Below are 16,087 nucleotides of genomic sequence, written 5' to 3'. Positions count from 1 at the left end.
AGAGCAGCTTAGATGGAATTTAATCTAGCATACACGTTGTTGGCTTAAAAGAGAGCATCAGTGTATGAAGATCATTCAAAATAACAGACTAATTTAACAAGAAGCCACCTGAGTTAGAGTGTGTTGGACTATTGAGACTTCTTGACTTCTGCAAACACTGCCTGAGACTGGACCTGATGCCGGCAGAGGAAGTCATTTAACAACTGTCACTGGAGCAATTCATCGGCCACCTTCTGACCAGGACATCGGAATGAGTGTCACCAACTCGACTGACTGGCTGAAGCCGCCTGGTTGGCCCTGGACCACATATCCACCTTCACACGGCAAAAAATGACATCTTAGGAAGTCAACGTGTCTTGAATATAGTCTGATTTATCTAGTATTTCATATTATAAGATTACACTAAACCAAATGTAAGATTATTAAACTAATTGTTAAACTTTTGTGCTAATTTATTTCTAGAAAGAAGCAAAATTATCTGCCAATAGAATAAGAAAATTTCATGTTTAAAATGTCTGCAAATAAGATCTAAAAATTATATAATTAGTTGAGTATTATCTTATATTAGGAAATACTAGAAAGGACCAACCATCCTCTCCATCCCCAAAAGTGCTTGTACTGTCCCCAGGGTGAAAGGTGCCGCTGCTGCCAACGATTTCCTGCGCCCCAGCCTCCCTGTCACTTAGGCATGTTTTCACTCCACAAGCAATGGCAATGGAGGTAACAAGGAATCCTGAGAGCTAACTAGGCATTCCATGGGCATACGTGCTCCATCCGCATTACTCAATGTGGATTCGGGACTAAGTGGTTCTCAGCAATTAAAGCATCACATGACAATACTCTGAAGAACACACTTTATTGTTGTTGCATTGATCGACAGGAGAAATGTGCAAGCTGAAGCAGCATTGACCAACCCATCACAGGGCACAATCACACACACACATACCCATTCACACACTACTGTCAATAAAGAGATGCTAATCAGCCTGTAACACACGTCTTTAGACTGGAGGAGGAAACCAGAGCACCCAGAGGAAACCCCCAAAGCACAGGGAGAAACAGGGCAGAGGTGGAAATCAAACCCTAAGCCACTACTTTTGATCCACGCATAGTTCTACTTAATGCTGTTAGAAGCATGTGTAGCATGAAAGGTCACCACACACGACACGTCTCAGCTGTACTGTGGGTGTGAGTTTAATGCAGAGCTGCTGGTTGGTCGGTTGTGAAGTGCTCTGTGACAACACCAGAGGCAGGTGGATTTCAAACTGACACATATTTCATCAATGCATTTCAAGATTTAAACAAAATATGTTAAACATTATACCTTTTATCAAAAACAAAAATAGAGGGCTTCATTCTTGCTAAATGCAGTTTGAAAGGAATCTGCACTATAACTGGCTCAGACTGACTCAATTCTCAAAAAGTGTTTGGAGAATCATCATGAAGACGTATGTAGAATAACAAGCACTCCAAAAATCTACAAAAGACACTGAAAGAAAAAAATGTCTCCTTTTATGGTTTTAAAAACATTTTTTATTATTATTCATTTATCTCAGAATTTTTTGGATTGACAATTTTCCCCATAAACAAGATGTTCTTTGTTTTCTGGTCAATGATAAAGGTCATAAATGGCTTATTAAATTTCAGACTTATGGGTCCAGTACGTGCTGAAAATTGTATTCCAGTCACAGCTGTTGCAGTGGCTCCGGCTTCATCCACATCTAATGTGGCTTTATGCACAGCCTGGGGACAAAAGTAAAATTTCCATGTAACTGGGTGCATGAGTCATGTTTTCCATACAGTGAAGCAAACGTAACTTTAAAATCTGATGACTCGTTTCTAAGTCACAGCTGCAGTCATGCAATGGCTTTAGATTAACTAACACCAAAACTACCAACATCATCTCTGACTACCTGCAGCATGACAAAGATCTGTCACTTATGTGTCATCTGCAGTTTGGCAATTAGCTTCCTTACCTCACTAACGTATATTTCTTCATCAGTAATCCCAGTGAAGTCAGCTTTAACTGTAAACATATCCTTCATTCCCATTCCACTCAGAATGTTGATCAGGGAATATGACGTTTTTAAGGACAGTTTAGGGAGGTAGACCTCATATTTACTGAAAAAAGAGAAGTATTAACAGGCAAGTTTATTAATCAATCTTTTTTTTTTTTAAAACAAATCACAGTATATAAATTATACTTGAATATAGAATTAGCATATAATAGGACATAAATATACAACAAAATGCTGCTGATCTTAAATAAATGACCCCATAACCTTAAAGACTGCAAGAAACAACACTATGAGGAGCACCATGGAGCTTAATTGCTTGGGACAAGATTTGATTCTCTTTTTTAATTTAGGAACAGACAAATAACACTAATTAAAACCCTTTTTCTAGGCTTTAAGACTGAGACAGCCATTTTTAGTCAGTGACATGACCAAGAAACAGAAGGAATGTTTGGAAATTGGAGAACCTCCATCTCTGGAGCGCTCCAACAATCAGAGTTTTATGGTAAAATGTCAAGACAGAACCCATTTTTCAGTAAATATGTATGCGACAGCTCAAAAAGACATCTAAAGGACTCTCAGGCCATAAGAAACTAATATTTAACACTTTAGCCTGAATGCATCTGGAGGAAGCCAAACACGACCAGTCACCTGAGCAATTCTACTGCTAAAGTGAAGCATGGTGGTGGTAGCATCATGCTGTAGGGATGTTTTTCAGAAGCAGGGACTGGGAGGCTTGTCAGGATAAACTGCTCAAGAATACTCAGGACCTCCGATTAATAGTACAGTGGGGTTTTTCATCCAATCTGAGCTGTTCTGCAGAGTAGAACAGGAGAAGATCCCAAAATCTGGGCTTGCCAAAATTGTAGCATTATATACAATAAGCCTTACGGTAATTACTGCTGCCAAGCTGCTTCAACAGGTCTGTGTATATGTGATGTATTTGTCAGAATGATAAGAGGAAAAAAATGTAGTTTTGTCAATTCTAGAAAAAAAAAAAAGAATTTTCTAAATGCACTGATGATGCATTAAATAAAGACATTCTGAAATTTGTGGACATTTCAAAATCTCACAGAATCCAAATAACCTTTTACTCATCTGTCTGTTCCAGTTGGCTATGTGGTGCGGATGCAAAGCCTCTTGCAGAACCGTGAGATCTTTAGGTAGAGCCAGTATCATGGAGAATGAGTCATTGTAATCCAGTCGAAGGACAATCGTAGAGAGTTCTTGATCATAGTAGGTGTAAAAATTATCTGTCTCACACATCATTTGAACTGGAACAGTCATGCCTTTATCCACAGAGAATTTCTCCTTTCTAGTATTTTTGGGGTCAAACGGGATGGACCATTTACCTTGAGGAAAAAAATTCAAAGTGCCGTTATAGGAAACAAAAGCATGCCCACGGAGAGACAATGACACAAATAAATCGACCATTAAATAAGCTTACCCTTAAAATATATATAGCTGAGCAAATACATGAAGGTATTTGAATCCACGCCTTTGATAAACTTCCTAATTTTCTTGTGCGTCTTTTCACTGACATAGCTGTTCATCTGATTAGAGGTCTCTTCGCTCTTGGTGAAATCGACAGAGAAGCCATCGGAAAGATAGAAATGCTTAAGCTTCTCCAGGAATTCCGGATGAGGCTTAAAGGTGTCATTGACATAGACAGCAGTGCCCACATTCAGATCTATTCCTGTCCTCTGATTGAGGTTCAGCAGGAGATCGAGGAAGGCTTGGTGCATCTCCTCACTGGTGAAGACAGAACTGTTGAATCCGAGGCCACTGAGAAGCTGTTGATGAGTCTCACCGCCTGCTCCTAAAGACACTGCAGCCAGTGCCATGGACACACTCAGTGGAGAGAAGAACACGTTCTGGGACTGAGCAACAGACACAATGCTTTTGTATAAGCGGAAAGCAAACTCATTGTTCATCTCGCTCAGTGCTTTCATGTGGTCTTCATGGTCATCAGAGTCAGAATGATGCTGTAGAGCTCCGTGTACACTAATGAATGCCAAGGAAAAGCAACACCACAAACACAGGACAATCCGTGCCATGACACTTGTTCTGTGGAGAAAATAAATAAATAAATAACAGGTCTTTTGACATCTATCTCATAACAAGTTTCACGACAAATCTTTTTTATAGTGAGGACATATAAATCATATCGATTTGAGTGATTTAAAATTGAGCAGCATATTTCATAAGATTATGGATTTTTTTTTGTTTTGTTTTCGGTTTTTAGCACATTTACTCATGTTCTCACTTCCCTAGGTCTATTCAACTGTCTGTTAGAGCTAAGAACCTGCAAAAATTCATACGCAACAAACTCACCCCAATATAGCAATCTTCCCCAAACTCTTGTAGCGTCTTGCTTCGTTGAGTGTATAGCCACAAGTCTGTACCCTATTTATTTTTTTATCCGAATCAACTGTAATCATTAACAGACCCTGAACAGTGCAAGCAGATGACATGAGAGTAAATATATTGATTATATGAAGGTTAATAGTTCACAGTGTTTTAGCAGTTCTGGACCTGGAATACCATTGCACCATTCTTGGCTCTCACATACTTGATGCATAAACAAGCTAAATGACATGTTCAACTCTACAGCTGGACACTAAAGTCCAGTGCATCATTTTTATGAGTGGGATCACTTAAAACAGTAAAACAGTAAGATTCAAGATTTTGGTAGTGCAGTGCTATTGAGAGCTACAAGTGGAAGGCCATATGCTGCATCCTTCTCTCTGTGAACTAGCATACTTTTTAGTTGGGTAGAACGTGGTTCGTGATGCACCCGATTTGTGACTTTTGAGATATAATTACCTGCTCAGGTTAATCAAAGTTTCACACGCTAGAAGGCGAGCAAAACCCTCAACTGCCTCCTACTTATTATAACAGGCATTATATATACTTAAATGCAATTCAATTCAATTTTATTTTATTTATATAGTGCTTTTATCAACGTACATGGTCACAAAGCAGCTTTACAGAAATCCAAATGTAAATTTTCAATTTAAATCTATCCCTACTGAGCAAGCCAGAGGCAACAGTAGCAAGGAAAAACTCCCTGAGACGATAGGAGGAAGAAACCTTGAGAGAAACCAGACTCAATAGGAAGGCCATCCTCATTTGGGCGACACTGGATAGTGCTATTATAAATAATTTCCCTTCTATAACTCTATAGTATAAAGTCAAATGCATGCACTAAAGATAAACACACCAAAACACTAGATAGCCTAACTAAAAAATTTAAGGCATATGTTATAAAAAAAAAAAAAAAAAAAAAAAAAAAAAAAAAAAAAAAAAGGCAGATAGAATACATGCAAAAAACCCAACATAAGCCATGACTGACTTCCTTGCTTTCTCGTGACTGAATTTGAGTTTTGTCTGCATGAAGTACAGAAAAACACACAGCTATCAGCCATTAGTCCACCTATGCTAGCATACAAGCTAAAAAAATTTAGATGATAAATACGAACAGAGCTGTCAAAATCACACACACCAAGAGCGAACAGAAGTGCCGATGAATTTACTCTTGTCCGATTTATAGAAGCTCGTTTCCACCATCTCATAATTGCAACTAAAAAAATCTCAGTTAATATCATACATTTGGGACTTTATAACTCACAACTGCAAGTTAATATTTCACAATTACAATGTTTTATCATGCAATTACTTGTGAATAGTCATGTGCAATACTTTTAAGATGTGAAATATATCAATACAAGCATATGCAGCAGAGTATAAAGAAGAAATATAACCTACCTGAAATATGCTTTTCAACTGAAAGCTACAGTAAATCTGCTCAATATTTTCTCCATATGTGGAGGAAACCACCTTCCATATCAAACTTCACAGAGTCCGAAATACACAAATACACATTACTCATCAAACACACCCTGTTCATATGCAAACCAGAATACAAGCCAGAAAAACTTGACTGGTCATTCACTCATTACCCAAATTAGGGAACAAATAAATGGCTTACCTGTTCAGTCAAAACAGTCCTGAATACTTTGTTCTCTGTACTCTTGGAATCTTTCACTCTCACATGCTCTCGCTCTTACTCTCTCTTCTGATTGGCTGCAGCTCCTGCCGGTCACCATATAGCCGAACTTGTTTCAGCTGGAGCATGATGCCGTTGGAGTCGACTGAGCATGCGGACAAATTTCCAGGCAAATCTGATCACATTCCTTTGACACGGGACTATGAATGATTGTTACAGGATTTTAACAAAAGAATGTATGTGTCTTTTTTGCTAATGAATCCGGCTGAAACTTCAGGCAGATATTCTTACACTGTAATTGATAAGAATAAACATATAAAATAATGTTTGTTAGGGTGTGTTTTTTTCTGCCATCGCTCACAGGTCTTGTACTTGCTATTCACACAATGTAAGTAGATTGCCTCAAGAGAATCAGTTGCTCTCAACTAATGATATAACCATCTGGTACTGAGTACTGATATCCAAAAACACTGAACTGGAATTTTCTGTTCCACTTCTGCACCATATTTTAGGCCATGAATGCGTGGTGTTGACTGACATGACAGATCATGCATATAATATAAGACCCAGCTTGTCTTAAAGCACACCATTGCACCTGTTACGTTCTGCATCGCTTGGTAACAAAAACCTCAGAAATTCAGTTTCATTACTAAGAACATGTTAGTATCAGATCAGTATCTGTGTCAGTGAATACTTAGATACCATACAAAAAATAGAAAAATGGGCTCGGACCATCCCTACTCATATAGTTACATAAGAATGTGACAAACTAGGATGGAGGCTTTTATTGTATCTATAAGGCATTTTTCAAAAGAATATGAAAAGTTTACACAAGTTGATTGCCTCAGCTTGGATTGATCCTGAAACCGTCACATAATACACAGTATGCAAAATAAGGGACAGAATTTAGCTTAATGCAAATGTATCGTCACAGTTATTTTAAGAAGATTTTAAGAAAATAGAAAAAGCTATAGCGTCCTTCTAGTCCTGATAAAATATTAAAGGAGCTAAAAGTATAAAAAAAAAAAATACTGATAGAACATACACACAGGAACACAGAAAAAAAACCAACTTTTAAACATAGTGCAACAAAAGCAAATAGTTTAGAAGAGGAAAGTATGAATCATTTTTAGACGTAGACACAAACACGAAGTATACACACCCTCTCTCCACAATACACACATATATACACGCACAAACTGCGTTTCAACATTAATTAATCTGAGCCATCTCTCTCCCACAATGATTAGTGAAGCTGACACTTCCTACTCTTCCTCCTTTTCTTTTTCAGTGTTCTGCTTCTTGGGCTCCTGGAAGTGGAATTAAACATTTTATTCAATATAGTGTATCAACAATTTACAGATACATAAATGAACAAAAGGAACAATCCATCCTGAATTAACTTGTGCATCAGTACTTGTAATTAATGCACAACTGTGTACTGTGTGTGCATTATTACATTGTGCATTAAATACAAATACATTGTGCATTAAATACAAACTCAAGATACAAACCATCTAACAAAATGGTGAGTGAGAAAAGTTGTTTAAGAACGTTTCTAAGAACATTTTTCTCCTATTAAACAACAAAAATTCTAATTTAGCAAATCATAAATATTTCAATATAAGCATATTTAACGTGTTTCAGATTGGACTTTTCCTTTAACATTTCTGTTTATAAGTAATTTATTCTGGCGTAGTTTAAAACAGTACCTTTGACATTGCCGTGTTCTTTTGGCAGCGACGACCCTCTGCTCTGTCTCTGGATTGAAGCCTATCATGGAGAATACTAGAGGTCTATGATCATGTTTATAATGAGGGACAATACTGAAGCATGAAAAATGTTAAAAGTTTGAGTATAGAAAGGTGCATCACAGCTAGCTGGATTTGGGTTACAATATCCCTCAATCTGACTATTAAGCAACGGATGTCAGATTAAACCAGACAACCTCTATTAAATAAAATTTTTTGAAGACCATACATCTTTTAGATGGAGTGGATCGCTTGATGTGTTGTTTCCACATTTATACCTTCATCATTCTATGAATATGCAAAATGGAAACATCAACACTACATGCTCCTACTTCTCTCCCCTAGGTGTCACACGGTCTTCATTTGCATAAAGTAACAACTCCCATATTTTATGATGCAATAACACTTGTGTGTCATATGTTCCCAAGTGTGATTTGTACGAAATGTACCAATACTGCTGCTGTGAGAATGTTCCCACTTTTCACATTCAAATGAATACCCCTTAAAAGGATTTAATCATAAAACCTGAAACTTTAGAAAACAGGCTGACTTGAAGGCCCTACATTTGTCCTCAGCTCAATTATCAAACAACGCGCTTGGGGATCATCAACTTCCCAGGCACTAGCTAAGACCAACCTAGCTGTGTACCTACCCAGAAGACCCTGCAGTGCTGGAATTGTAGCCTCCACTGAGAGGATCTAAGTGAGATGAGTAAGTCTCCGTGCCTTTCCCCCACTGACTCCTACTCTTTCCTTGCAGCTCTGCATTGGTGTTCTTCCCGGAGGAGGAAAGACTTCTGAAGGCAGACGGCTTCCGCAGGTCCATAGGAGACCTGCAGCTCTGCCAGCCATGGAGAGTTGGCATGAAGAACTCCTCAGCAGGATCTGCTGCATGAAAAAAATTGATAAAAATAGATAAAATAGGTACAAACTAGTCAGTCTGTGTCGGAGATAGATTTACCATCAGATTGGGTTTTTACACACTGTCCATGGATTAATTATGAAATTCTATACATAACTTCTACGTATGCAATTTTTGCAAGATCCCATTATATAGTTCCTAATAAAGTTTAATTAATGAATTATTTCATATTTCATTGAGTGTGTTTTTTCTAGCTGCAGGTCAGCAACTGAGTGAAGCCATTCAGCTGAAGCTGCTCACTTATATACAAAAAATATTTAGAACTTGTAAAATTTGTAGTCACTCCTTTCTATATCTAGAAGGCATTTTTGTTTCCTCTGCAAAACACAACATAAAACTTTCAAACAAACATGTAAGCTTGGGTCATACGTACAGAATACTTGAATCATTGCTGTCCTGTATACAGCTATCAGGCTTGACTAAACATGATGAAACCTCTGAGCAAATGGCCTCAGTTCCCAAAAAAAAAAAAAAAAAAAAAAAAAAAAAAAAAAAAAAAAAAAAAAGTGTGTGCTAGTGTCATACTGCAATGTTATAGATGAGAAAGCATGAGCAGTGCCTCACCCTGGTGTTTCACTCTCCTTTGTCTTTCCGGAGAACTCCTCCCACACCTCTCATTGGTTGAGTGGATGGGTTTCCAAGGAGATAGCGACGCTCCATCCGTTTGATAAGCCGTGGCAGGACGGAGGTCACACTTATCCTATATGTCAATGTACAGATATCTTGAACACAGAATGAGACTGACAAGCCTCATAGCTATGGCTTTTCCAAACACAAACATATTTTCTAGATTATGCAAAATGCACACTGTGGAAATACCTGGTGGTGAAATACGACATTTTCCTCCAGAGTAACTCCACAGAACTCACAGGGAATGAGCACATCACCCTCTACTGGGCTTGAAGGAGGGCTGTAGGAAAGAGGGGAGACTGACTGGGGGAGGTTGGGAGGACTCGGGGTGCGGGGAGTGATGATGTCATCGTCGGTGAAAGGCTCTTCATGGTGCAGAGACGGAGGCTGCTTGCTGAAGGAGGCGATGGCAGAGGCGGGGCTGCAACCCGTCTGGGGAACAATAACATACAAGCAACTGAAGTCACTGAATGCATTATATAAAACGTACCAAGAATACATGCTGGATTGTTTAACAAGCTGAACAACTCAAAATGCTTCAGTATGGTCAGACAGGCAATTACAGTTTAACAGAGAGCAAAAAAGAAACTTTTTATTAGAGCCCTAAATAGTCCTAATGATATTTTTAATGGAATTTTAATTTTTAATTATTTTTAATCTATGCTTATGTCCATTGCCTGATTTGTGCAGGTCACCAACCACCTGTCTCTTTTGTGTTGAAAGTTCTTTGTATTTTGTTTCCATGGTAATGGATGACAAATGGATTTACATGTGCGCAACCTCATACTTATACCCCAGGGAAACAGGACATGGTTACAAGCAACAACAAAGTTTCTGGAGACTGACAGCAAATGAAAAATGTGTCAATTTTGGCATATATATTTTTGAGGGGAAATACTATTATTAAAAAACTGGCTCTAATGAGAATTATTTTTTATTAGAATGAAGATAAGTAGTTTCTCTTATGGCTTGAGTGGAAAAGTTGAGTTATTGTGTGTAAAGTTAATTTAAATGCCTTACACAAAAAGTATCAGTAAAAAGTATCAGTAATTCTGGAGGGCAATGTATTAAAAACTGTGTATGAGTAATAAAAAAAAAATCTATACACTGATTTTAGTTTCAATTTCTTATCAGTCAGATTCAAATAAAAATATCTCCATGCACCCTAGAGTTTTTATTACAATGTCCTACAGCATGATTCATTAACATGATTCATTAACATGATTCAATGAAATGAAAAAAATCAGAAACGTTAGAGAACTTTTTGTACATCTTTTGTTGTATCTGATATTTAAGACCATTGATGTGTAATTGATGGAAATGTCATTGTTTGTTATGTTTATCACCATTTTTTCTGCTGTTGTTTGGACCCCAGCACAGCATTTTCTCTTCCTCTGACTTTCTAACCTTAAAGAAACTACTGCTCACCATTTACAAAGACTTATGATAGATTTATTTTACCTCAAAAAAGGGTGCATCTTTTAGTATGATAGACACCTGTGCACACATATCATATATGTTTTTTTTTTTAGATTAATTTACCTGGTAAATAAATCCTGAACCTATCTGGCACTGTTTACTGTTAAAGACTTGACTCTGACCTGGTGTAAAATGAGGTTCTCTTCTGGAAAGAGCTCTTCGCAGAACTCACAGGGGAGCATGATCTCGGCGGACATGTTAGTGCTAGCTGGAGTGTTGTTATTATTGGCAGAAGAGATCTGGGAGCTGAAGGTGCTTGGGGCAGGTGCTCTGCCTAAACGTCGATCCCAGACGTCGGTCCACAAGCCCTGCTGAATGTCTGGCTCTTCTGTATCTCCATCACTCTGCAGACTCAGGGCCAGCAGGTAGTCCAGGCCGGAGGAGTCGGAATCTGGCAGCTGGCTCAGGGGCCACAGCAGGCTGTTGTTGTTGTTCTCCAGCTCTGCTTCCTGATCTAGCACTGAGGAAACATCACATTCAAATATTGGAAACTGTGCAATTGGTGATCAAAAACATTATATCATGATACATAAAGACACTTCTAAGATACTATCCGATACTATCCTATACTCTATGATACTATTCTATTTAACAGTGAAAAACAATCAGTGTTCAGAATTCTTACAAAAATACTGATAATACTGACATCTCAGAAAATTTTATCGCTTTTACCACAGCGCTGTTGAATGCTATAATCTGATTTATTTTTTTTAATAACAGGAGACAGTTCCGGCTGTAACATAAACACTGGGTTAATATTAATGCCTCATTCTAATACATTATCGTTGCTATAAAACCGGCTCATTCACATGGTCTTGTCCAGCAGACGCTCCACATAAGCAAAAACTTATAATAAACTGACTTTAAAAAGTATCGTTATTTAAAAAAGAAAAACATATAATTGTTGATATGGTGATGCTTTCTGTAAGTGGACATTTATTTAACATTTGTGGAAGGAGTCTCCAGTATCAGCGCTTTGTAATATTCAGCAAGTTTTCCACCACAGGAAAGTCTTTACAATAGGAGTTTGTGCTTTCTGGTTTCTCATCAACATGACAAGCTGTGTTTTTAACTTTAAGAGTGAGAAAAAGAGAGTCTGTTGATAGAACAACTGTTCATCATAACAGTAAGTAACCTGTTTGATGGATGTTCCATAACATTAAATATAAGTTTCACACACTTTCACACACTACTGACAATCTGGAAATGCCAATCAGCCTACAATACATGTCTTTGGACTGGGGGAGAAAACTGGAGTACCTGGAGGAAACCCCTGAAGCATGCGAAGAACATGCAAACACCACATGCACAGAGGCCAGAGGCGGGAATCGAACTCCCAACCCCGGAGGTGCGAAAAAAGTGTGACGTCATTCATTAATAAATTAAAAATTGGAGTATTGGGCAAACTGCTGTGGTATGAGATATAAACACTTCAGGATATGCTGTTATTGGAAAATAATTAACTTCAGGGTGGTAGCAGCAACTTCAGGGCTATCCAGACAGATTCGGGGCTACAGCTCCTTCAACCTAGGAGTGTGTGAAATTGCAGAAAGTTTCAAATATCTTTTTTACTGTATTTGAACAAGATTATAAATACAGTGATAACATATTAATGTATTAATATAAACTTGAGATTTGCCTTGGAAGTATTGTCAGAGCTGCTGTTACAGAAAAAGAACCAACGCCTTCTGACTAATCTGATTCAAGAATTCAACAGCGCAGCGGTATAAATACTATTATCGCCCTTGAAAATATCACGATATAAATTTTTGCCTGTGGTGTCAACCCCACAGATGATTGTGATGGGCAATTTTGTGAGGTGTCCAGTATGAGAAACACTACAGTAGATTTTGTGTAGTAAATTAATAGCATCTAACCATTCTCGTACTTACAGCGAGCAAATTCGTTGTTCCTCTGCGCCGTGTCTCTCCTGGCCCCCGTTCCCACTGCTCCTCTAGTGCTGTTGTGCAGTCTGCTCTCTAGTGGCCGTGGTGGGCCTCTTCGCTCTGTTAACCCAGCACTGCTGTTATTATTATTGCTCCTTTCTTGCCCCCTCAACAGGTTGTGGATGGACTGTGTCTCAAACCATGCTCCAGGAGACTGGGAGGCCATCCTCCTCTCCTGGGGAGGTGTGAGGCTCCCACACAGGGCCGGATGGATGGCTTTCTCCCTCAACATGATGTTGCACTTGCACACAGGGCAGGGTTCGGTACGCGTCCCGCAGTACTCCTCGTGCTCTAGGGCTTGGCTGAAGACCAGCTCCAGCTCGCAGTACTGACACGGGATCAGACGCTGGCTGCACTCGGAACTCTGCAAACACAACTCTGTGTGAATGTCAGTGCCACTGCAACAGGTGACAGTGCAGTGAAAAAGAAGCAAGTCTATATGCGACTGTACATGCGACATTGACTAATTTTGTGATCGTCAAGCTACAAACATTTTCAAGATTACTACTACTAGAGATTCCACAGTGACCGGTCAAACTGCTATGCACAGATAAGTCAACACTGCAATACCTGATGGGTCTCCATGAGCCTCTTTTCAATCTTCAGACCACATTTGCATTGTTCCTGAGGGAATAAAAAAACAAACAAACAAGGTGTAAACTAAATCACCATATTCTTTCTTTAAAAGAGCTCTTTGTAATGTTTAGCTACCCTTCGCTGCCTGTGATGCAAATTGCAACTGCAACAAAAACAGTGACTATGCCTCAGAAATGTAATGGCTCTGTTTCATCTGGAGATGGAGCATATTTCTGGCCTGGAAAAAATTTCAACACAATCCTGAAGTGAAGAAACTAGCCAGAACCAGTACATGGCAACATTACAAGATTTTATAGGGAAACTTCAAAATTATATAATTATATGATTATTACAGGTCTAGATAAACTTTTAAACATAGCTAACTGCACTTTTTTCAGCCTGATTTGTGAGGACATGCAAAATATTGTGGAATACAGTAATATATTTTGGAATATAATTCTGGGCAGATAGGAGGGTCCCTGGAGGACTAGTGGTTAGGCCACGGCGCTCTCGCCGCCGGTTCGATTCCCGGCCAGGGAACCGACCCCTGCCACTGGGGCTGCACAAGACAGTGCACTCCCAGTGCCAGTCCCAAACCCGGATAAAACTGGCGAGGGTTGCATCAGAAAGGGCATCCAGCATAAAAACATCTGGTGCTTTAACTTAACATAAAAAGCAAAGTTCTCTTACCCAAAGCTTGCTTCAATACATGCCTCAAATTGTTTAAAAGGTTAAACATTAAAGTCTTGTTTTATTAACGCCTACAGCACATGTGCTACGTTATGATTAAATTGACTTTATGCATATATTGTGATGTTAAATCTCCTGCGCTCATAGCCACAGCGGTGTATTAATGATACCTGTGAATGCTCCTGCTCTTTATGTTGCAGCAGCTCAGCTCGGGGGACGGGCTCCTGGCACACATCACACAGCGCAATATTGCGTCGACAGTGGATCTCGTGTGTGGTGAAGTTGGCTTCAGGAATGTCATGTTTGCTGCAGAGGTGCACAGAGGAAAATCATGAAACCAAGAAGGGTGAAGTGTAGCGTACCTACACAAGATTGTACAGAAAGAACAGCGGTGAGGAAAAATCTATACCAGTTAGAGCAAAGGTGAGTGTTTTCATCAGCCATAACCGACTGCCCTTCTGTTAAAAGAGACAAGACAAGCTGTTAATAAGCGCACTCGAACCACTGAAGGCACAGAATTTTAGACGTGTAGTCAAAATGATGAAACCTCATGAAAATAAATACCAAATAAAGAACACATTCAGTGATGATCTGCAAAACACTGGGTTCAAAAGTAATGGCACCCCATAATTAAACTGCTTTTTAAGTGCGACATGTGTTTGTGAAAGAGAAAATATTATAAATAATAAATACTAAAATAACTTTTGTCAGAGGAAAAGAAAGTAGTTTGTTCACCTGAGTGGAAATTTGGAATTATTGTGTGTATATTTTATTACTGTTGCTCTTTCTGCTGAAGGGTGCCAATAATTCTGGACCCTAAGAGTCTGAGAAACAACAACAACAACAACTACAACAACAATAACAACAAAATGAATACTGTAAAAACAAGAGAAATGTAATCACTATCATGGTGATATCTGAAGGCAGGTACTCATTGTACCTCTCTACTGTTGCATTTCTGAGTAATGATCCAAGATGGTTTATAGCCTGTTTCCACCCATAATAAAGTCTTCTAGGCTCACCTTGTTTTTATAGACGCTCACTGGAGAAACTGTTTCCTTTACCTTTCGAAAGAAACGAAACAGAAAGATGAGTGTCGATTAATTAACGCTGTTTTCAGACAAGCCCGTTCTCGCTTCCTGTGGAGAAGCAGCTAGCTTGCTAACCAGTCTTTAAGACTCGGCTGACATCGGCGGCGTCCCAAATGGCTTCTCACGAGCCACACAGTGCACTAGATAGACTGCATAATCCACTACTTTATACCCTATGAAGAGCACTGTTACAGGGAGTGGGACGCTACATAGAATGCAGCCTTATCACAACGCAAATCCAGACTCAGATGTCAGGGTTTTTTTAATTTTTTTTTTAATTTAATTTAAAGCATTTTTACGACACTGTTGTGACTGGACAAGAGGAATATTAAGAAAAATAAAAACGTAAACAAAAATGATAAACAAATGCCAAAGTTACCAAAACATAATAATAATAATAATAATAAAAACAAGAAAATATACTACTTTTCACATATGCGGAGTTCTGGTTGTTTTTCTCTCCGAACAGCTACCATTCATGACTGGACCAGGAGAAGCGGCTAACTTGGCTAACTAACATTAATTAACTAGCTAGTTTAATAATCCGTGTCTGTTTGCGGCAGTGCAAAAAATAAATAAATTGGTAAACATGTTTTGAAAAAAAAGCTTAACTATCTTTTAGTTTAAATCGCTATGCTGAACAACTAAGTGAAAGTGTTAAGTTTTGGGTTCGGTGACGGAATTAGGAGTGCTAGCCCTGATAGCAGGACTGACTTCCGGTCAGGTGGGACAACAAATTTCAAAATAAATTAAAAGAAAGATACAGCGAGGATGAAACGATTCAGAAATAAGATATATGAAATATTTAAAAATTGCATTTAAGAATTAATAAATGTAGTCATAAAAGATTTTAACAACATAGAAGAATCATTGTTAAAAATACACACTTATTTATTATAGACTTTTAGTATAAAATTATTTAAAAACCAGAAGGAACGCAAACAACAAGCAAAGGTTTCGTGTTTGCAGCGCCCCCTAT

At 38.5% G+C, this 16,087-nt stretch overlaps 2 protein-coding genes across 8 annotated transcripts; both read right to left on the bottom strand.

Moving 5' to 3' along the window:
- Positions 1-1,510: 1,510 nt before the first annotated feature.
- Positions 1,511-4,504, bottom strand: LOC113537064 (plasma serine protease inhibitor-like). Its single transcript, XM_026931369.3, has 5 exons — positions 4,350-4,504; positions 3,463-4,082; positions 3,103-3,367; positions 1,977-2,121; positions 1,511-1,743 (listed from the first exon to the last, which is right to left on the bottom strand). Exons 1-5 carry the CDS (start codon positions 4,487-4,489, stop codon positions 1,540-1,542), a joined length of 1,374 nt encoding a protein of 457 aa, XP_026787170.3. The 5' UTR covers positions 4,490-4,504; the 3' UTR covers positions 1,511-1,539.
- A 2,290-nt stretch (positions 4,505-6,794) lies between these two features.
- On the bottom strand, positions 6,795-15,829 carry trafd1 (TRAF-type zinc finger domain containing 1). Of its 7 annotated transcripts, none has more exons than XM_053229224.1 (13): positions 15,535-15,829; positions 14,958-15,081; positions 14,753-14,841; positions 14,427-14,475; positions 14,188-14,323; positions 13,322-13,375; positions 12,698-13,115; positions 10,928-11,265; positions 9,516-9,758; positions 9,261-9,396; positions 8,428-8,662; positions 7,737-7,797; positions 6,795-7,334 (listed from the first exon to the last, which is right to left on the bottom strand). In XM_053229224.1, the coding sequence occupies exons 4-13, from the start codon at positions 14,459-14,461 to the stop codon at positions 7,290-7,292; spliced, it is 1,701 nt and encodes a 566-aa protein (XP_053085199.1). In that variant the 5' UTR covers positions 14,462-14,475; positions 14,753-14,841; positions 14,958-15,081; positions 15,535-15,829; the 3' UTR covers positions 6,795-7,289. The 7 variants fall into 7 exon arrangements, with proteins under 7 accessions (XP_053085199.1, XP_053085198.1, XP_026787169.1 ...); XM_053229223.1 differs by having other exon boundaries at positions 15,040-15,081; XM_026931368.3 differs by lacking the exon at positions 14,753-14,841 and having other exon boundaries at positions 15,040-15,081.
- Positions 15,830-16,087: the final 258 nt, after the last annotated feature.

This window comes from Pangasianodon hypophthalmus, chromosome 24 (genome assembly GCF_027358585.1).
Source record: "Pangasianodon hypophthalmus isolate fPanHyp1 chromosome 24, fPanHyp1.pri, whole genome shotgun sequence".
In the NCBI taxonomy this organism is placed as follows: Eukaryota; Metazoa; Chordata; class Actinopteri; order Siluriformes; family Pangasiidae; genus Pangasianodon; species Pangasianodon hypophthalmus.
The sequence above is the reverse complement of the archived record's forward strand: the minus strand, read 5'-3'. Positions and strand labels throughout refer to the sequence as shown.

Bases quoted from the DNA above. Each gene is read 5' to 3' on its own strand.
- LOC113537064 (XM_026931369.3), bottom strand. From the start codon at position 4,489: ATGTCATCTGCTTGCACTGTTCAGGGTCTGTTAATGATTACAGTTGAT. The intron at 4,083-4,349 runs GTGAGTTTGTTG...TTTTCTCCACAG, and splicing joins GGGAAGATTGCTATATTGGG to AACAAGTGTCATGGCACGGA. The intron at 1,744-1,976 runs GTAAGGAAGCTA...TTTTGTCCCCAG, and splicing joins AAGAAATATACGTTAGTGAG to GCTGTGCATAAAGCCACATT.
- trafd1 (XM_053229220.1), bottom strand. The intron at 13,116-13,321 runs GTATTGCAGTGT...TTGTGTTTGCAG, and splicing joins GGCTCATGGAGACCCATCAG to AGTTCCGAGTGCAGCCAGCG. The intron at 7,335-7,736 runs GTACTGTTTTAA...TTCCACTTCCAG, and splicing joins AGAACACGGCAATGTCAAAG to GAGCCCAAGAAGCAGAACAC.